We start from the raw sequence: 23,103 nt of genomic DNA on the forward strand, positions 1-23,103 counted from the left end.
CACTAATTATTAGGATAGGATAGTACTGCAGAGAACAATCAACAGCTCATGATGGACATCCATAATGTTTAAAGGGAGTTTTTGTTTTATTCTTTCTACCAAAAATCTTCAAGTATTAAATATTAACAATTCAATATTATTCGTCCCAAACCTCATCTTATGTTTATATAAAACTTAAATATTACTATCCTTCAAAATTAAACCATAGTTTTAACTGCATCGATCTATCTAGTCGGCTTTGCCTCTATTATTAATATGTACATCTCAAGTTTCGATCGAGATACGGAGATACAGATGTCGCTAAGGAAGAAATGCAACTATTTTGTTTGTATTTTGAACAAAAATGGCATTGTTACGTTATAGATTTCACTCTCATTCTTCTAGGCTTGATGAGGTGCATCGTATGGACGCTCACCCGTTAGACGAAGTATGAATGAGGAGTGAAGGTCTGAAGGAGCTGGGGAAGGCCGTGGTCATAGACCCGAGCCCCCGCTCCTGGAGCGCCACTCTACCACTCTCCACTCACCACTCCCTAGATGACGGCCTGGACGCGCACCTCCTACATCCTCCTCTTGGTAGCGGTGGTGGTCGTGGATGGTACGGGAGTGTTCCCCGCATGGCAACAGTACTTTCCTCCTCGCAAGTGAGTTTTGACTGATTACTGAAAAGTATTCTTATTTTAAAAATAAATGTAAATGTAACGGATTCTCCAAAATGAATAAAATCAATCATGATTACTACAAGTAATAAAGTAGCATTACAATATATAAATAGAAAACATTATCACATAGGCTTCTGCCTTTGCGTGATAAGTGTTCACTCTTCTCACTGGCTGCGTAATGATTATCTTGATAGTTTGATACATTTACACTTCTTAGGCTACTATAAACTAAATACATCGGTTTAGGCTAGGTAAGAGGCGCTCGTCTTGTGACTGTGGGTTTGCCTGGGTCAGTAATCGGACAAACTCAGAATTTCTTTGCAGGTAATCTTTGTATGAATGTGTTCACACTGAATGGTGATAAATTTAATAAAAACAAGGACTTTGCATTTAAAACTATATAAAATTTATTTGGTAAGGGTAAACTGATACGGGGAATGGAGAAAAAAATTTCAAATTTAATTGATCTAACATTTAAATTAATAGATTTTAGTATAGCTAAAATTGTGCCGTTCCCCTTAGGCAATAGCTGCTTGCATGTATACGGGTTGGACATATATAATCAAATGTAATCAAATCTTTATAAGAGTTTATTAGTGTATATTTGCAATATTACAAATAAAATCAACAAATCAATTCGAAAAATCACCCTTAAATAATCAAGTTTAGGCTCAAATGTATCTTCAGGTTCATGGTTTCGATAGTGAATTACGATTTCCTCACCGCTTCAATGGTTAACTCTTGTCAATAAAATGTATTCTGATTGCTAAGTTGTTCTACACAATTTAATCTTTATTCAAAAAGGGTGCTGATTGTAGAACTTAGCGTTATTAGCCTATGTATATTTTATAATATATTATGTACATATACACTCTGTCAAGTTGGTTAGTTTTATTTTAACGCAATCGAAATATTTTAGTTTTTTATGACGGGTCCACACTATGACTTGGTATTCTGGTAATGCTCCTGAGATACTCCTCTTCGATAAGAACGATTAGTGAAAATTCAAGGCTCCATGTTTTATGGTGCCGTACCGTAAACAAAAGTTATAGTTGGAATTCCAAAACTACAAATAAGTATAAAAAGTGGGAAAAAGCTTAGCTCTTAGTTTTGAAATGTTAAACCCCCTTATAACGATATTTTTTTTACTAACATAAATTAACTACAAAAAAGCGTCAATCTTTCAAATTTTTCTTTGCAAATTTTCCAGAAAAAATGAAAAAAATATATTGACGTGATCTGTCCTATTTAGACTGTTTGAAAGTTGAAATTGTGCACGCTGTCATGTACCAATATTCCAGCAAATATTTACCATACTTAAAGTAAGAGGCATTATAGTTAAACAATTTCTTGATTTCATAATTCTTCTCAATGTGAATGTAATATACGTCAAAAGTAGTGGAGAACTGCCGGTTTTACCTCACTTTAGACACGTTTTTCCCATGTTATTCTTATGGGGATTATTTTTGGCCACCAAATCTAAAATCCTGATCTTTGCCTGCAAATCCCTATAAAATTGTCAAACCTTATTTCTTAGTTATTCCCCATAAATATATTCGATATTAAGCAAAAATAAAAAATAAACTAATTATTTCATTTATTGACCCATGTATGTGTATATGTATAGTAGTATAGTTTGTCGCAGCCGTTTTTTGAGGTGCGTCGTCATTTTTGGGCCAACTCCCCCCCCCTCACCCCCTCACCACTCCCCTCTGCCCCATGCACAATTGCTAGTACATCTACCATTCCCCTTTCCAGTTGATATATTATATTTCTATTTCAAAATCACTCGGCTCATGGCGTGGGCGCGCTCCTGGTCGCGGGCATGCTCCCTTGGACATCCTTTGTGGAAATCCATGAGTTCTGGCTACTTGGGAACCCAAGCCATTTGACATACAATAAATCACCCTTCCTCCTAATTACCTTTTCTACTAAATACATGTCTTTATACTTGGTCTTTAACAACTCCTCTGTATAGAAGCCTCCTCTGATTATATTACCATTTTCATCTTTCAAGATATAAGTCACAGGCTTTGTATTCTTTACTTCTGCTGTTGTAAATAGTTCCCCTGTCCAATTCGGAGTATAACCTTTACTAAAAACATGTTTATACTTGGAAATCCTTACGCTATCACCTACCTTATATCTTGGCTTTTTAACTTGCAATACTTTAGAAGTCCTTTCATGCAACCTCTCATGCACATATTTACTGTTCTTAATATTCACTTGGTTAGGCTTCATTCCTATAGATCTATGCACTTTATTATTATATTTTCGAATTAACTTTGGAAGTAAATCCAACCATTTATAACTCCCCTGAGCACTAAATTCTCTATATAACCAATTCTTTAAAGTTCTCTGAAACCTCTCCACAATTGCAGCCTTAGTTGTAGAAAATGTGTGATAGTGATTAATATTTAATTTTTTCATTAGTTTGCTAAAATATTGATTAAAAAATTCTTTTCCATTGTCGGATTGAATGTTTTTAACCCCCTTTGGTAGAATGGTTTTAATGGCTTCTGTAACCACCAACCCTGTCTTATTCTTTAGTGGAGCAGCATAAGCTTTTTTAGAAAATGTATCTATTAAAGTTAAAATATATTTATTGCCAGAATTTTCTCTAGCATAGTTTTGCATATCAATTAAATCTATTTGTACAGTTTCGTTTATACCCAATACTTTAAAAGACCTTCTAATGAAATTCTTTCTTGCAGGCTTATGAAGTTCGTATGCAATTTCATTCATTTTTTATAACATCATCCTTTCCTGTAACTCTAAATACATCACCATTAGCCCCAATCAATAGATTATCTTCCATTCTTTTAAAAACATAGTTTTCTGGTATATATGGTCTATTATCTATATACTTAAATCCACTCAAAGATGTGGGGTCAGCAACTAATAAATCAGGATTATATTCCATCAAATTAAAAATTTTTTCTCCATATACAAATTTTGATCCATCGTAATGCATAGCTTGTGACATTAGACAAATATCATCCGAATGTTCCCCCTCTGGTAGATTTCTTATAAATTGTTTTTTGGCATCCCAACATTTTTCTTTTTTATCAAAAGTTATAGTCTGTTCTTTTATAACACAGTCAGTTTCATCAATGGCAGGTTTAACACGTACTAACCTTTTATTATAAAAACTCCAATAGCCTGCTTCCATTTTTGGAACTTGTGAAACATTCACAGCATCTTTACTATCTGTACCTTCCATCAAATTGCTAAGTTTCTGTTTCTTAGCATTCCAAACACCATTCTCTGATTCTAAAAATTCATAATTATTATCATCTTGTATAAATTTACCATCTTCTTTTCGTATTAAAGTCTGTTGTAAAGTGGGCACATCATTTAAACTTTCACCCTTTTCTACATTAGTAATTTTCCGTTTCTTAGCATTCCAAACACCATTCTCTGATTCTAAAAATTCATAATTTTTATTGTCTTGTACAAATGTACCACCATCTGTTCGTATTAAAGTCTGTTGTAAAGTGGGCACATCATCTAAACTTTCACCCTTTTCCACATTAGTAATTTTCTGTTTTTTAGCATTCCAATTTTTATTCTTAGATTCTAAAAACTCATATTTAGTTTTACCTTGTAAGAAGACATCACCTTTTCTAGTTAATGTCTGTCCCAAAGTTGATACATCATCTACAAACTCCCCATCTTTAACATTACCAATTTTACAGTTTAAACCATTCCAACTATCGTCTTGTAAATTTAAAGTAGGTTCATTACTAGCCCTAGGTTCTGCAGGCTTATTATATGGATTATATAAACGATAAAATTTATCTATAAACATATTTTTATTTAATAAATAATACCACTTTCTCTCAATTCCTCAATAATGGAATCTATTTCATTATCCACTCCTGAGTTACCGGCTTGGCGACTTAGCCAAAGAAGTCTTAACCTATCTACAAGCTCATTAGGATCATCCCAATAAATATAGTCTATTTTATTACCAGTCACTTGTCTCAAACCTTCACCAACAGATTTAAAAAGAGGTTTAATTATATTAAGATATTTAGTATGTCTATTACTTGAAATTGGTGCACCATCTTTGTAACTCTTTAAATGCCCATTTGTAGCTTCCAAAATGTCTTTATAATTTTGCAAATCAGCCTGAGTATAATCCTCAGGTTCTTTTAAAGTTAACAACTGCCACAAGCCTTTTGTCCCCTTGTAGGTTTTATTTGCAACTGTAACATCATCATTGGCAATATCAACTTCCTTATTTCCAATAAAAAATGTATTTGCTTCTCGTCTAATACCATATGTAGTGTCTGTCATACTACTTTTACTGAGGTAATTTCCTAAATAGTCTGATGCTAAAAGACCAAAATCTAATTTCTGTGGGGTGGATGGTTGTAATGGTTGTAATGGTTGTAATCTTGGTATCATTGATATTCTAGATGGAGTCATTGGGAGTATCTCCATTCGAGGACTCTCTGATGTGATTTTCTTTAATTCTTGTAATGGCTCTATTAAAGGTTGGAATGTTTGGAACCTCTCTTCAGCCTCTAGAAACTTGCCACGTTTTAAAGCTCTATATTTCTCTCGTATTTGATTTGCAGAGTCAACTAATTCTTGTTGAATGTTTTTCATCTTTTATTTACATTTTATTTATCTCATTTGACAAAGGATTGTACTCAAACACTTTATCATGTATTATCAAACAATATGCAGATGTATTTGCTGGCACATTTTCTGCAGTTGCAATCTCTAATTTAATATCATCAATTCCTTCCTTCACTGTTTCGTTCTGTCTAGAACAGTCTATTACAATTAGTGGATATTTCTTCATAAACTCAGCCCTACTAATCATAGGATCTGGGATAGTATTATAGTAAGTCTCTCTAAACCTCATAAACATCTCATAAGCTTTAGAGACATCTCCATTTTCAAAGTCGAGATTTAAATCACTATAAGGATAATATTCAGAGTTTAGAAATACTTTGAGATTTTTTAATTTACAGTGATCAAATTCATCAGTTCTTTTTTGTGCACTATTATCCCTAGCTGTTTGGAAACCAAATATAATATACCTAGGCTTCTCTAAACTTGAAGATGTCTTTACTGACCATGTATGTCTTGTGGTATTGGGATATGATGGAAGTTCATGCAGCTCTAAACTTCTAAATGCAATTTGCAAATTTTTATTTTGCAATAACATCTTTTGTAATTGTAACTTCTCTCCATCTGATGGTATCACATGTGGCATCACCCATTGAATTGAGTTAAGTGTAATTTTGGGAATCGTATCAGCAGTGCCACTGGCTGGAGCACTAGTGGTTGTTAATATACAATTCAAATCATTTTTGGATCTTTTCAACACCAATTCTTGTTTGACATTTACTAATACCTTATTAAAATCCTCGAATACACCCATTAACAGCTCTAATGGCAAACATGTACTAAACTTGCCACCTTTATGGAACTCTTTTAAATTCGTATCAGAATCAAATGCTACATTTGTCAATTTAGTAGTTTTATTGTAAGAGCTCAATATTTTCATAAGACTAGAAATTCCTGGGTTTCTTACAATGTCTATTTTCTTACCTGCAACTTCGTATCTAATTTCATCAAATAAGAACGCAAATGCATTATTTATAAAATGACCTTTATCATGATTTTCAATTTCTCCCTTAATATACAGATAACTCCTACACGGGAGAGTTAGCAAATCTTGATTATTAATACATATTCGAATTTCATCAGAATTATTTATTGCTAAAGTGTTGTGGGGAACATAGGAGTGATTTGTAATTTTAACCACACTATCATCGAATTGGGATTTCCCTGTAACGTCTAGAAAATCTTCCATTTTTATTAATAGAAAATTTTAACTTTAGTCCTATTGACTTTAGGAACCTAGCATTTTGTACACTTATAGATAAATTCTTATAAATTCTCATATCTTTTTTATATGACAAGTAATTGTAGTTTCTTCTCCGTTAAAGTCAATTGCCTTGTCGTGTTGATCTGCAAATGTAATACTGACAACATCTAAACTTCTCTTATTTACAGGAAAATATATAATATTTCTTGGAACTTCAATAATTTTGTAGCCAGGAGGAGCTTCTGGATAAAAGCTATGTATTGTGTGTGATTTGTTGCCGTTTAAATAGGACCCGTTTGCAATATTACATTTTACTCTAATCACATTTACATTATTAATGTTTATTTTATTCGTAGATTCAAACTGAACACCAGGAGTAGAAACACCTTTAAATCCCAATAAAACAGACCCTAAACATGGTTTTGTAAAATCAAACACGTGGCTAGAAAGTAGTGTCGCTTTCATAGTTTTATTATTAGCTGTAAGGAAAAAGTCTGGGACTTGCTTTTGGATTTCCTTTGCAAGCTCAACCACCTCATATGTTCCTTCAGAAATTTCTATTGTAACTGGAGCATTGTGGTCATAATAGAAAACATCATCACCTTCTCCAATGGTTAATTTGTTGCCTTTAAGTTGATTTAATTTTGGAATAAGCCCTTTGAATAAAAGTTTGGATTTAGTATTAATTAATGCTTCTCCATTTTTATCTATTATAACTTTAAGTTTACCATTTAATAACTGGTTTAAATCATCAACTGAGATATCTCCTTTTGGTAATTTTTTTTCTCTACTTTGTAATATGTTAAAGTATTTAGATGTTTTTTCACATTAAATATAGAATTATAACTTTGAAAATCAACTAATCCAATTACATAATCATCATTTAATTCTATGGGAGGAAAGAACACCGACTTAAGCTCTGGCTCTGTACCCGAAAATGTTATAGTAAATGAATCCATTTTTATAAAGAAAGATTTTTTATGAATGATAAACATAAGATTCCACAAATAGAACTATTTAAATCTTGTATTTGATCGGTTGTATAGTAGATTTTATATCCCTCAAAATATTTAATTACTTCTTTTGGAGGTTGGATTCCAAATGGGTCAAAATAAATTACAATATCTTTATTTTTACGATATGCTGTCCAATGTGTGCCAGATGAACTGTCTAAATTAACTATTCCGCACTCTTTTACTCTTGGTGTTAGATTTTTTAGTTCGTTTTTTAGGTACACCCCCCTGAAGTGAGGCACGTCTTTTGCGGCCTCTAACAGCTGGTAGTTGTCCATCTTTTTTATTAAATTTTAATCCCATTCCCATTTTTGCTTTTGCCTTCATCAAATTTGTCACAGCATAAGCAGCAGCTCTTTCAGCAAGATTTGCGTCATTCGCCGTTACTCTAGTCCAAGCTAAGTCTGCTAATCTCATGTCTGCTTTGTTCCGAGCAGCAGTATCAGGATTATTCATGTAGAATATGTCATGCTCTTTACAATAAGAGTCTAGTTTATTTTTTGGAGGTACATTTTTAGCTAAATTCTCACGTACATTCGTCCCAGGTCCACAGTATTGATATGTTGGTATGTGAAGTGGAAATGGAAGGTTATTTATAAGAGTATTCAATAACCCTCGACCTCTGTAAGGCTTTAGGAATAAACCTTTGCCCTTTTTACATGTTTTCTTATTAACATTTTTTACCATTTTTATTATATAAAAAATGTCTTTTATTCAACAAAAACACAAATTTAAAATAGTACATACTAAAGAAAATATACCAAAGAAGTTGGGTCTATTTCCTACCAATATTCGATGTGTTATTTGCGGTCCAAGTGGAAGTGGGAAGACGGTTGTAATTTATAACTTAATTGTAAGAAAGGAAGGATTAAAATTTACAAACTTATATTTAATATCCAAATCGTTAGAACAAGAAAAATATAAAAAAATAATTGAAATATTTAGTTTGTGTGATGAAGTGAAATTACACACGTTTACTGACTGTGAAATCACACCAAATGATGTAAAATCACAGTCAGTTGTTGTATTTGATGACATAAATAGTCCAAATATTACACAATTTTTCTCAATGGGTCGACATAAAAATATTAACTGTTTTTACTTGTGTCAATCTTACAGCAAAGTACACAAACATTTACGTGATAATGTAAATTTCCTAATATTATTCAAACAAGATGATTTAAATTTAAAACATGTATTTCACAATCATGTTGGTAATGACTTTTCATTTGACCAATTTAAAAATCTCTGTCATCAATGTTGGGATAAAACTAAATATGGCTTTTTTGTAATAGACAAAGAAAGGTCAAAGAATAATGGCAAATATAGATTTATGTTTGACCAATTCTTTCAAGAGGATGGTAAGGGTAAATAAATGAAAGATTTTTTTAACATTTGCATTTATTATACATCTACACATTTTGAACATCGATTTTATAATGACCGAACGCAAGAGTATTGATGCCATCTTCTAGAATAAACCTCTTGTCATCGTCAAAGGATAGTACTTTTTTATTCATGGTTAAGGTTTGAAGATGATGATTTATAGATTTAATTCTTGTCACATTCTCATAGTAATCTTGCCCAGTTGCAAGGCAGTTCAAATAATGTTGATGTCTGAGGAGATGTTTAACAGTGGCACCATCAGCTCCTTTAGCTTTCTTCACCTCTAAAGCTTGCTTGTCTTCTTCATATAACCATTTTAGAGGAATGTAAGAATATAACTTTGGTCTTAAACCACAATATTCATACATAATATGACCACCTAATTCATCTTTAAACTTTCCAGTGACTTTTTTATTTTTATCAGAGTATAAGAAATGGTCTTTACTATATCCAGAGGTATCAAAATAGTGTAAGTCACATTCTATTTCCTTGTAAAAGTCCTCTGTAACTATAGCATACATTAATGAATCTGTATCTGTCATTAGAAATCTTTTGTTCTTAAATTTTGACATATAATTATAGTGGAAATCATACATTATTACTTTACTGATATCTAAAATGGTCATTCCTAAATATGTTGGTTTATTAAACTTTACAACTAATTTATTTAAATGTATAGCATGTAAATTGTTATCAAACTTTTTGCTACAGTCAAACCTTGGATTAGTGACATATTTTGTTAATAGTGACTCATCCTTGAGATATATATCACGAAACTTGCGTTGATTCATGATTGTTCGACCAAAGAGACTATTATTTAACAATTTATAAAAGTCTTTTTCGAAATCAGTTTTAGCACATTTGCGTTTTTCAATATTAAAATTAATATAGGGCGCAAGCCATTTAGACTGTCTAAATTTTAAAATTCTATGGTATTTTGTTACAATCAAACCCAATTCCTCATATTTTTGTAATGCTTTATAATGTAAAATATATTTAGTTTTGTCATTTAAATTAGGTATTAATTTGCCATTCATTTTCTCTGGTGCTAATGGATAGTCATTATGTAAATCATGTAAGCTTTTATCATATTTTAAATCAACTTCTAAAATGTATCCAAACTCATCATTTTGATTATATTTGTAGTCTATCTCATTAGTCCAACTGAATCCATCCACAGGCAGTGGCTCGCACATTGCTGTAGAGTATAGTGAGTTACAATCTAAATATATTAAATAGACACTCTCTTGATTGGGATCATAGTGTTCACCCATATATCTATTATTTGCTTTAGCGTAACGTGTAGAAATCATACTGACTCCTCCTCTGATCGCACTTTCTATGAACAAATGCATGTCAACATCTTTGAATAATTGTAATTTTATTCCTGTCATTCTAAGACAGGCCTCCCATGTAAGTCCAGGAAGTGAATACATATGTACAGGGTCAAGTTTGTAATCTTTTAAACACAGGTCTCTAAATGTCTCAAACACATCAGCCAGTAGCAATACATCTGTTTTAAGATATAAATCATGATATTCTTGTAAATTATGTATATTAAAATGGGTCCATACATTTTTAGCATGTTCATATTCATTGGGAGAGATATGTTCTTTAGTTATAGAACTGTAAAATGTTTCAATTGGGGGTAGAGACTCTGCGAACTTATCTGGTCCCGTCATATATTCATAGGGATATACACCTTTACGTTGTAGTAGTGGATTTTGTATGAATCTAAATGTGTTCAAATTGGAAGCCAATTTATATAATGGAAGGGACAGAAAGTTGTATGAATCTAAAAATACTAAATCATCAACAGAGAATGATATATATTTTTCCATATCTTTAGCTATACAATTTAATTTACGTTTATTAAACTTTCCCAAATGTTGCATTATTATGTGACCATCATAATTTTTCAAGTTATGGAAGAATACTGGTATTTTCTTTGTTACTTTATAGTTTAAATTACAATCATTGTGGGCAGCTCCACGCAGAGGAATGGCAATGATCTCTCACCCTATCAAAATATAGGGGCTTTTCACAAATGTGACAATGTGTTGAGTTTTGGAAAGATACCTCTTGCTCAGGGGTCATTTGAAGAGGAATATATATTGCCATTTGATTTTTAATATAATCATAAGCCTGAAATAATCTTTCAAAAAACACATCCATAACATTTGTGCCACTGTACAACTCTTCAGAAATAATTTTTGAATCTTTTACTACGACAAATGCAAATCCCGATGGAATATGTATATTAGAGTTTATAAAGCATTCAAAATCTGCATAAATTACATATGGGGCTTTAAGTTGATATTTATAGTTTTTAAATTGTAATGTATCTTGTTTAGACATTTCCACTCGTTGAGCATCAAAGCTTTTACAATATGTTACATGACGTTCTAATATATCATTAGTGTAAAAATGTTGTAAACACAACTTGCAAAAATGCTGCTTATGGCCATGTTTTGTAGAGTGGAACATTAACCTATCAAAATCACGAATTAAACAATAATGTGATTTACGACCTTCTTGTAATAATAATAAATCTATGTGAGTATTACTATTTAGTTTAGTCGTTCTTAATGGATATATAAATTTATCATATTCAACCCCAAATACATTAATACTTATATCATTCTGTGTTTCAAATTTATCTATATCAGATATTTTCACAGGATACTTTATGTTTGTCATATTCAACTGACTTTCATAGGGTACATAATTAGAAACCCTTTCAGCATTGTTTGCATACCTTGGATGTAAAGCTGCTAAAATCGACCAAAGAAAGCATCTATTGTCAGAATTCTTTATATTTAAAACAGCATGTTTTGATTGAATACTTTTTGGTGTGGGGATATATGACTTTGGAGTTAGGGGTTTATACTTGTAAACATGCAACTGCCAATATTTAGTATGGTCATATATCCATCCACTGCCTTGGGCTTGATATTTGTGTATGGAAGCATCAATCTTTGAAAGTGCATTTTCAATTTGAGGCTTTAAATCTCTCTTCTCAATAGTTAAGGTAGTAAGACTTCGAAAATCTGCTATACATTCTTTTTCATTAACTAATTTACCATTTTGATCCATTGAATATTTTATAAATTTGATTCTCCTAACTAAAGTCCATTTTATCGGTAGAGGACAAGACTTGAGATTATTTTCAAGTTCAGCTCTAATCGATTCACCCACAAATTTAATCATTGTGTATGGACATTTCATGCAAGAATTAACATGTCTTTTAAAATGTCCAACAACATTTTTCTTACAAAAATTACAAGTCTTGTGACTTTGTAATATATGCGATTTTAGAGTCATGTTATTTTCACAGATTAAATCACAAACTTTGCACACATTCATTTGATGAATTGCCTTGTAGTGACGAATCATATTACTTTTGGTAGAGAGCGACACGGAGCAGTGTTGACAGGTGGGCCTCATTTTTATATATAACAAAAAAAAATTTGTGCCACTTCTATTTATAGACTTTTTGAAAATTTCAAAATTTTGGAAATTTTAACAATTTTCAGCTAGAAATTAAAAATTTGTAAAAATTACTTCAACAGATCCAAGACTAGCAAGGAGCAAGCCCAAGTGAGTGACATTTTCACCACGTCACCACTAGAGGCAAGAAACAACCATGAGTCAGGAGCGCGCCCACGCCATGAGCCGAGTGATTTTGAAATAGAAATATAATATATCAACTGGAAAGGGGAATGGTAGATGTACTAGCAATTGTGCATGGGGCAGAGGGGAGTGGTGAGGGGGTGAGGGGGGGGGGGGAGTTGGCCCAAAAATGACGACGCACCTCAAAAAACGGCTGCGACAAACTATACTACTATACATATACACATACATGGGTCAATAAATGATTTTTTTTTTATTTTTGCTTAATATCGAATATATTTATGGGGAATAACTAAGAAATAAGGTTTGACAATTTTATAGGGATTTGCAGGCAAAGATCAGGATTTTAGATTTGGTGGCCAAAAATAATCCCCATAAGAATAACATGGGAAAAACGTGTCTAAAGTGAGGTAAAACCGGCAGTTCTCCACTACTGTCAAACGTGACAAAACGTTAGCGTGCGACGTCACTGAGGCGGAAACGTACCTCACTTGGTCAAGGCCTTCTTGATGTCATCCCCAGACATTTTCCGACCGATTATACTATACATTGTGCACGGTAAGAAAGGAATTATGTTTATATCACAATATGATTAATACTTCCTGTTGAATCCTGTAGGTATTGGTAATAGACAAACTAACGCAAGTAGACTTAATAAAAGATAGACTTTGTACTTGGTAGAATTTGTAAAAATCTGAAGCTAGTCTATATGTCTGGTACATGTTGGTGACACTGAGCGTTAATTTCGACATGATTGTTGTTTATAGCCAATGTTATTTTAGAGTAAATTTAATGATTTGTGATTTTTTGTTATAACAACAGAAGACGAGCTATCGTTAATAATTAGTTTATTCATTTGGTTAAACTAGTAGGAAAAGAACCTAAAAAAAAAACAACAAATTGTAATAAAAAAAACATGCCCTTGCATTATCCGGACGTAGCAAACATTTTCTTCATCTTATCCATAAAGATGGCAATCTACTTGGACGACAATAGTTATTTATATTAAATAACTTCTTGATCAGCATTGTACGTGTTATTAAATTTACGGAAAGTAAATAAAAGAAACGTCTTATAACACTTAAAACATATATTTACGCTTATACTGTTACTCACAAGACGGTAAATATACAAAAACGATGGTAAGTGGTGATCGATTTCGATTGGACACTCCAATCATCATCAGACCCAATAGGCGAATGACAAGAATCTTGAATGGCGTCCCTACTTATACCCTATTGGCTACCGGAAGCACCGGCCAATACATTTTTGTAAGTACAACTGGAATCAAAATGTATTTGTTCATTAATCAACTTATTTCTATCTTTACATTTTTCCTTATAAATATACAATTCTTCCCAAGCATTCATTACATATCCTTTCTTACAATTCTTTAAAATATCTAGACTATCCTCCATTTTTCCTAGTGAGTGCCCATTTTGTAACAGGTGTTGTGCGACATTTGATCTTTCCGGTTTGTTGTTCCTCCACTCAGATATGTGGTTTTTGAAGCGGTTTACGAAGTTCACAGTCTGTCCAATGTAGAAGCTATCACAATCGTTACAATTGATTTTATAGATGCCCGAAGTGTCAAATTTGTTACAATCTTCTATTTTTGGATGCAGTATTTTACTCATGGTGTTCTGAGTCCTGTAGGCTATTGAAACTCCGTATTTCTTGAATCTGTTAGCAGTCCTTTGTGTTGTAGTCCCCGTGTAGCTAAATGTGATATATCTGGTGCTTTCCTCTTTTATCTCTTCTAATGTTGTTCTGCTGTGTAGTGTATTCTGTCTATCGATTTTTCTCCTCGTCTTCCTTGCGATGTCCTCTATCGTCTTGGTTCGAAATCCATTCACTTGGGCGATCTTCTTAATGGTGTCCAGTTCTTTTTTCCTATTGGCTTGGCTAAGTGGGATCTTATAGTCTCGGTACAGCATAGATCTAAAGGCTGCGGTCTTGTGGATTGTCGGATGGATAGACTTGTTGTTGATTGTAGTGTCCGTTTGCGTAGGTTTCCTGTAGATGTCAAACTCTATCTTGCTGTCTTTTCTCTCTAATGTGAGGTCCAGGAAGTTGATCTTTTTGTTTTCTTCAAACTCGTTGGTAAAGGTGAGGTTTGGGTGGTGGCTGTTTAGTGTCTGCATCATCGTTTCATGCTCCTGCTCCTGGGCTTGTCTGAAGATAACAAGAATGTCGTCTACATATCTAACATACAGTTTTACATCATGATTCTTTCTTAAATTCATTAACATTTCTTTTTCCTGGTGCTGTAAAAATATTTCTGACAAAATTGCCGAAAGTGGACTTCCCATAGCTAAACCATCTGTTTGTTCGTAAAATCTATTGTTAAATCTAAAATAATTTTGCTTCAAAACAGTCACAAGCAATTTTACAATCTGATTGACATATTCATCGTCTAAACTATTCTGCAAAAGCCTACATTTAACAAGATCTACAGTTTCTGATAAGTTAGCAGCAAAATATAGGGATACAAGAATCAAGATTTCCATGAAGATTGCAGATATTTACTTCAACAAAGAATGTATCAAGAAGAGGATTACACCACAATACGCTAAAATCAAGGTCAACTGTAACACCACTGCCGCTAAAAGAACAAAGGAACAAGGAGAGGTATTATTCATCAAAAATATGATCAAACAACTTTACTGTGAAAAAGAAGAACTGAACCAGATTTGCAGAATAGTTTAGACGATGCATATGTCAATCAGATTGTAAAATTGCTTGTGACTGTTTTGAAGCAAAATTATTTTAGATTTAACAATAGATTTTACGAACAAACAGATGGTTTAGCTATGGGAAGTCCACTTTCGGCAATTTTGTCAGAAATATTTTTACAGCACCAGGAAAAAGAAATGTTAATGAATTTAAGAAAGAATCATGATGTAAAACTGTATGTTAGATATGTAGACGACATTCTTGTTATCTTCAGACAAGCCCAGGAGCAGGAGCATGAAACGATTATGCAGACACTAAACAGCCACCACCCAAACCTCACCTTTACCAACGAGTTTGAAGAAAACAAAAAGATCAACTTCCTGGACCTCACATTAGAGAGAAAAGACAGCAAGATAGAGTTTGACATCTACAGGAAACCTACGCAAACGGACACTACAATCAACAACAAGTCTATCCATCCGACAATCCACAAGACCGCAGCCTTTAGATCTATGCTGTACCGAGCCTATAAGATCCCACTTAGCCAAGCCAATAGGAAAAAAGAACTGGACACCATTAAGAAGATCGCCCAAGTGAATGGATTTCGAACCAAGACGATAGAGGACATCGCAAGGAAGACGAGGAGAAAAATCGATAGACAGAATACACTACACAGCAGAACAACATTAGAAGAGATAAAAGAGGAAAGCACCAGATATATCACATTTAGCTACACGGGGACTACAACACAAAGGACTGCTAACAGATTCAAGAAATACGGAGTTTCAATAGCCTACAGGACTCAGAACACCATGAGTAAAATACTGCATCCAAAAATAGAAGATTGTAACAAATTTGACACTTCGGGCATCTATAAAATCAATTGTAACGATTGTGATAGCTTCTACATTGGACAGACTGTGAACTTCGTAAACCGCTTCAAAAACCACATATCTGCGTGGAGGAACAACAAACCGGAAAGATCAAATGTCGCACAACACCTGTTACAAAATGGGCACTCACTAGGAAAAATGGAGGATAGTCTAGATATTTTAAAGAATTGTAAGAAAGGATATGTAATGAATGCTTGGGAAGAATTGTATATTTATAAGGAAAAATGTAAAGATAGAAATAAGTTGATTAATGAACAAATACATTTTGATTCCAGTTGTACTTACAAAAATGTATTGGCCGGTGCTTCCGGTAGCCAATAGGGTATAAGTAGGGACGCCATTCAAGATTCTTGTCATTCGCCTATTGGGTCTGATGATGATTGGAGTGTCCAATCGAAATCGATCACCACTTACCATCGTTTTTGTATATTTACCGTCTTGTGAGTAACAGTATAAGCGTAAATATATGTTTTAAGTGTTATAAGACGTTTCTTTTATTTACTTTCCGTTATTTATATTACGCACTCGTAATATATATGTTCAATTCGTAAACGGGATTGAAAATTACAGATTACCTCGCTAGAAAACCTATCTGTTTTCAACTTGGTGGATCCATATCTCCATACATACTCCGAAGCATTGGCTTCACCTGTCACGGATTATCAGCTAGCAAATTAACATTGTTGATTGATTTAACTCTGCTTTAATGGACAGAAGTCCCTCAAAACTTTTAGACCGGTCGTGTCTGTTTGAATTAGTCCAATTCCGTTGGATACAAAAACATTTATTGCATTTTAACGTAATTGGATATGTTACCTTGTCTTTTATCGTCGAGTTACTATGTCGACCTATTGTTGCATGTAACATTTAATTGACAACACATCGTATCTGGGTCCATACTAGACCTCATATATAATTAAACCTCTAATTTTCAGATTTGAAGACCAGCCTATAACCACTCGGCTACCCGTACATTATATATTATCGAAGACAAACTAAATATATAATTTTGATAGATTAAATAATTTATAAACAAATATCTCTTATCGGTGATGTAGCTTGCTGCCAAAACACACTAAACAAGATCGAAAGAAGCTAATTGTTGTAACAACATTAATGGAATATAATCTTGCAAAATAAAATCATACAAAGCATTTGCATGGAGTTTCCCTTGCCAACGAGCCAGCTAGGGGCGAACAATAAGAATTTCACAACTCGCTGGAGACAGGGACGCCAGTGTTTAAAGGTTGGTTACTTGAGTAATCAGTTATTCTGGAAGGTCGACACAATGTCGGGGATTCTAAAGAGGAAACTCCTTGCGAGACCGAAATTGATTGACAGAGGAGAGGTGAAACAGATTGGTAGCTGAGGGCCGCGTGCAGGACGTGCGAAAAGATCGATTAGACGGGGAACGGCGGACTGTAAACGTTCGGAGACAAGGAACGGACCAATAATGGAATGACGTGTTCAAACATTTGCTTGACAATAGAACCTGACCACCTCGCAGTCTGCAGAGTATTTCAATCTGATGAGTTTGTTGTACGATTCATTTATTGAAAAATAAGTATCTCATTATTCATTATGATATAATCTATGCACGACGAAACCGTGAAAGTCATACAAATCATCAATTAGTATCTGTGGGGTTATCTTTTCTTGCATAACATTCAGAAAGTCGCCAGTTAGATTGCCAGAAAATAATTTTTTGATAGGTAGTTGAAAACTGGACACACTGTCCTTGATCATTGAATTTTTGATAAGTGTGGCCCGGTATAAGTATAAATAAACAGCTGATCTTAGTCTTTAATAGAGCCCCACATATCACATTACTCCATTATACACTCGTTGTGCATTCATATTGAGTGAGAACACAAGTATGTCATTATGGTATGCCATAATTTTGCCAGGAGAGTTAACCAAACCAGTTGCTAAGACAAATGTCATAATGAGGAAAGACAGGCTTTAAAGGAGATGGACGAATAAAGGTTAAGAATATATGAGAGCTACACAGAACAAGAGAGACACGGTGACAGAGAGGGAAAGTAGTAGCAGAACATAAGCTTCAACAGGTAGGGGTGTCATGATCTTAACCTTTTTCTCAAGTTCTTTCCTCCACATCTCCTGGTTTTCTAGTTGAAGACCCTTTGCTATTTAGCGTACACTGTACTTTTGTTTGGCTTAGGGGTTTGTAATCCCATCCCCCGGTGGCATGTACATTGACAGACAGCCTCCCTGTTCCACAACTAACTCTCTTCCGCAACTAACTCTCTTCCACAACTAACTCTCTTCCACAACTGAACAGGGACTGCCCTATAATTCATGTTTCCAGTTTTCAAACACAATGATTAACTGTGTTTATCTAACTATTGTCTACTCTTCTCTTCACCCACATTTCTGGCCCCTTTTCTCTAAGGCTGTTACTTTTAAACAGGTGACCTAAGATGCCATTTGCTCCACAGCACCATGATATCCATGTAATGTCCTGTTTCATGCAGACCTGATGAAATCTTGCAGTTAACAGCCTTGCCCCACGTTTGTCTCTGTGTGGGTCGACTTTCCAAATCCCTGGCTTGTGGGAACAGTATTCATACAAATATATAATGTTAAAAATTTGGTAAAAAGAAAGCTGGAGACTAGGGGGACGGCAAATAAGTCTCCAGAAAAAAGAAGACAGGGAACAAACGAGATAATCCTGCTTTAGCAAGGGCAGGATGACAAAACGAAACTAGTTGTGTTTACTAAAGAATATCCCAAAAGATGTTGAGTAATAACTGAATGACTCATCTAAGGGATGATGTCTATTTTGTCAGTCAATGGAAGAATCCCTGAAGCATCTTTCAGCAGATTGCGAGGTATTCAGCTGCAAGAGCGCCAAGAGTCTCGGTGCTGTACTTGATAGTGATGAGGGATATTCCCCTGTTAGGACCCTATCAGATACTGGATTTTGTCAACAAATTATGGCTGGAAGGGATGCTCTAGGCAGGACTAGGCACAGGTTTAGGGGGCAAAATCTAACATTTTAGGTCACAGTGTATTCATTCTCCATGAACAGTATCAGTATAGTTGTATTGTTTGTAGGTGGGCGTTCTATGATGAGCAGGTGCATGGACGCCCAGGTCGGGTGCGTGTGGGCCGAGGACACTACAGACTCGGACCTGCAGGTGCAGAGCTCATCTGCAACTTTCCTCCACATCTCAAACTTGTTTCTGTGAGTACAGTAAGAAACTATGGAGTAGTTTACTTATTTTTAAATAAATACTAATATTTATTTTGGTTGCTCCCACCAAGTATGAATTGCGTTCTGAGATTAGGTTTCTCTAATCTAAGGTGTCAACCACTATCAAGGTCCACCAACTTTTGAAGGGTGAACGGATTGAGTAAAGTGTTAAGATGAAGACCATGTACGTAAGGAGTAAGAGGAACGGTATGTTTGTAGATGGTTCTAACAATTTGCACTATGCTTTGCTTTGCATGGTATATGCTTGCTGTGGTTGTTCAGCAGTCTATTTTGATGAAGTGGCAAAAGCTTTAGAGGCTTTGCATAAGGGTTGTGATGTAACTGAATGAGGGAATGCCGAACTGATAAAGGACGTCTCTATAAGACTATAGCCCTGTCCACACGCTAAGATATATCGCAGTGATCTGATCGGTACCAATCATATCGTTATGATAATCGGAGCGCTGGACCGAAGATTGCTGCAATATATCAGTAATTGGACGGTTTATTAAACTTTTAATTTTTCTGGCGATGGTTGGCAACGATATTGTGGTTGGAGCGACAGGTTGGAACGTCTAGACAGCGCTTCAACTTATTGCTGCAATCCTCAGCTCAAAACCCAGTTCGATTGTGCCCTCTTCGTATTTCTCTCGGTCAGTAGCCTCAACCAGCATAAAGCCTCGTAACGTATTACAGTTTTCTGTCATTGTCAAATAGATGCGCCAGTCGTTCGGTTCATCTCTCAACTCTATCAGTAGTCTCACTTGTGAAAACTTGTCTCTCTCTTGAGACGCCAAGAACTACACCACTTACTTCTTGGTTTGCGTCATCTCTTTCTCGCTACTATCTGGTCAAACAAATTACATGCAGGGACCACAACAGTATCCCTTCCATGTTGATCACAACTGAAAAAAGACCGACAAATTGCAAAGGAAGTCGGGGCAAAAAATCTTTGCGAATGGACAGAACACCAATGTCCAATTTATCACAACAATTTGTTGGTGCAATCAGATCGCTGCGATATATCGTAGCGTGACACGGGCCTTATCAAGTAAAACTGTATGAACTGTGTATGTAAGAAGAGTAGATTTCCTACCTCGCCACTTTTTGCTATCATGACAAGGCATATGTCATGTGTTGTTGAATAGGGATGGGAACTGGTTGGAATTGAAGTGAATGAAGTAAAGAATACAGGGTTGGTCTCAGGTTACTTGACTGTGATAAGAGCTTGATGGAGACCTTAATAATGGACAACCTTTTTATCAATGCTAATAAGTAAGGGTTGTGTTACGGCACGGTACAAGGGAGCAATACTAATACGTGAACCGGTGGACCTAGATTATTTAATTATTTTCACTTTACCTTACCTTACCTCCTTGGCCACTCAAACCTAAGAAGGTTTTTGGCCTCGCCAACAAGTTGCCTCCACTGCTGCCGGTCTGCCGCCATGTCAAGAGATGCCTCCACTCTGTGTAGGTCTTTCTGGACATGGTCTCTCCATCTCAACTTCGGTCTTCCTAGCGGGCCAGTGCCTCGTGGTTGTCCATTGGCGATCTTCTTAAGCAAACTTTCTTCTTTCCTTCTTTCTACATGGCCTGCCCATCTCAGTCGTCTACTCTTCACTATGGCTACAATGTCCGGTTCTTTGTACAGTTCTCGGAGCTCTCGGTTTTTTCTTATTCACTTTATAACAATTCAAACTCATGCATGTTTTTTTATGTCCAGCAGCTCAGTGAAACAACTATTTCTCTTATCCATCTTTCCTCAATAGTTATGGTAGCATACAAGTAAGAAATATGTAGGTTTTCCTATATGGTATGACAGGAACTAAAATCTGCTTATTTAAACAATTTTTATGTTCTTCCTTCAATTGTGAATCTATATTTCAGAACGTGGTCTGGGAAAGAGCTGATCTTGGGGATAGGAACAGTCTTAACCAAATATACAGAAGATTTGGTGAGTGCATTTCTTATACACTCTACATCTGATTTATGGGGGGAGCGAGCTGGCGTAGTGGTTAGAGCGCGGGACTTCAGTCCCTGAGGTCCCGGGTTCGATCCCCGCCAAGTCACCAATGGATTTATCTAAGTGATAATGCCGCAACCCCTAGGTCTAGCCTGAAGTAATGTGAAAAACAATCCCAGGCTCGTGCCTAGCGTCCTAGGAAAAAAAAACAAAAAAAAAACATCTGATTTATACTTACGGTAGGTCACAAGTGAAAGTGAGGAAGACTGTACAAGCCAGAAGAGTAAGCAAGCCGATAGTCTTTTGTTTTTATAAGATGTAGAAAAAAATTATTAAAATACAGTATTGGTAGGTATAACTAAATCACTGAATAATCCATAGAGTTCATAGGGTTAAACTGTTTAGCTGGGTACCTAACCAAGTAGGCAACAGTAGTTTACGTTTACCTGACAATTATAAGTCCACATGTTCAATCCTGAAAAAGTCAGCAGTTTATTGCCTTTTCAAACTTTTCCCAGCTGTCTTTGGTCAACTAGTCCTGGCTAAAGAAACATCTGATTTTATTAGCTACACACAAAACTGGTAAAAAAGCTACACGGATCATTTCAATCCATTCTAAACTCTATATTGCAATTAATTGAATACAACAAATTCATCTAGTTAGTGCCGATATCTCAATATATTTAATTACAAGAGTAGAATGTGAGTCATTACATATTTGATACCATGTTTGAAGTGTGAGATTTATCGAGCACTTTAAATTGTCGAGGATATGTATAGACCCACTTTCACTCGTGTTTTGAATGTTACTTTTCGCTACACTACAAAGAATAAATATTTTCTTCATTACAAAATTTATAGAATTTTTTAGGTTATGCGTTCAATTTAATGTTAATATTTACTTTAATTGTTGAAAATTCATTGAACAGTTGATAAAACAATAACAAATATTTGAAGTTGTTGACGGTGGAAAATTTTCGGTTGTAAACGATGGTACTTTCTGTAGTAAACAATAGACAGCTGTTGAAAATATGATGTTTCGCAGGTTGTAAACACATAACAAAGACAGCTCAACTCATAGTAATGTAGCGAAAAAATAATTATGATATTATAACAGATCCTGCTTAAAATGTACAATGTAGTGAATTTTACATTCACTCAAATTTGGCACGGTCATGTAAAATTAGTGTATGTTAATTAAATAATGTTAATATGTTTGTAAACCGCTTTATATTTTCAGGTATTTCTCACGAGTTCACAGTGCAGTACAACCCTACAGGCTCTGCGCTTCGCATCTTGAACCCTGGACCCTTAGACAAGGGGTTGTACCGATGTTTAGCCTCAGCAGTGGATTTATCCTCACCTGCTAGACATTCAATGTCAATTTTTCAAGATATTGAATTCTTCCCTAAATTCTGAAAATTCCTGCTCAGAGTTTATTAAAAAATGACTGCTAAGATAAGGAACATTGTGGCCTGGTGGAAAGAAACTACTGACTCCTGCCTTGGTCTTTGAGAATCATGCAGTTATCAATAGCATATTTACAAATCGTTTCTCCGCCCTTGATTTATTTCACAGAAATTTTATAATTTTTCAGAATAACTTCACCCTTTACAAGATCATTGTTTCTGAACTCTGCTTGTTGCTAATATTTGTGGGAAAAAGAAATATTATATTTAGGTAATTAAAAAAAAAAATAAATTAGTTTTTGGACAAGTAGTGCCTACACACAATATTATTACAAGTGTATGTTGTTCTTGTAATAGTAAGTCACACATACAAGCAAAAGCCAGGGACCACAAGCTGAT

At 34.6% G+C, this 23,103-nt stretch overlaps 1 protein-coding gene across 1 annotated transcript; it reads left to right on the forward strand.

Moving 5' to 3' along the window:
* Positions 1-536: 536 nt before the first annotated feature.
* Positions 537-22,861, forward strand: LOC128995467 (uncharacterized). Its single transcript, XM_054420485.1, has 4 exons — positions 537-643; positions 19,192-19,321; positions 21,220-21,286; positions 22,536-22,861. The coding sequence occupies exons 1-4, from the start codon at positions 537-539 to the stop codon at positions 22,712-22,714; spliced, it is 483 nt and encodes a 160-aa protein (XP_054276460.1). The 3' UTR covers positions 22,715-22,861.
* Positions 22,862-23,103: the final 242 nt, after the last annotated feature.

This window comes from Macrosteles quadrilineatus, unplaced genomic scaffold (genome assembly GCF_028750875.1).
Source record: "Macrosteles quadrilineatus isolate MER2022 unplaced genomic scaffold, UCM_ALF_1.0 Scaffold_5__1_contigs__length_97177068, whole genome shotgun sequence".
NCBI classification, from domain to species: Eukaryota; Metazoa; Arthropoda; class Insecta; order Hemiptera; family Cicadellidae; genus Macrosteles; species Macrosteles quadrilineatus.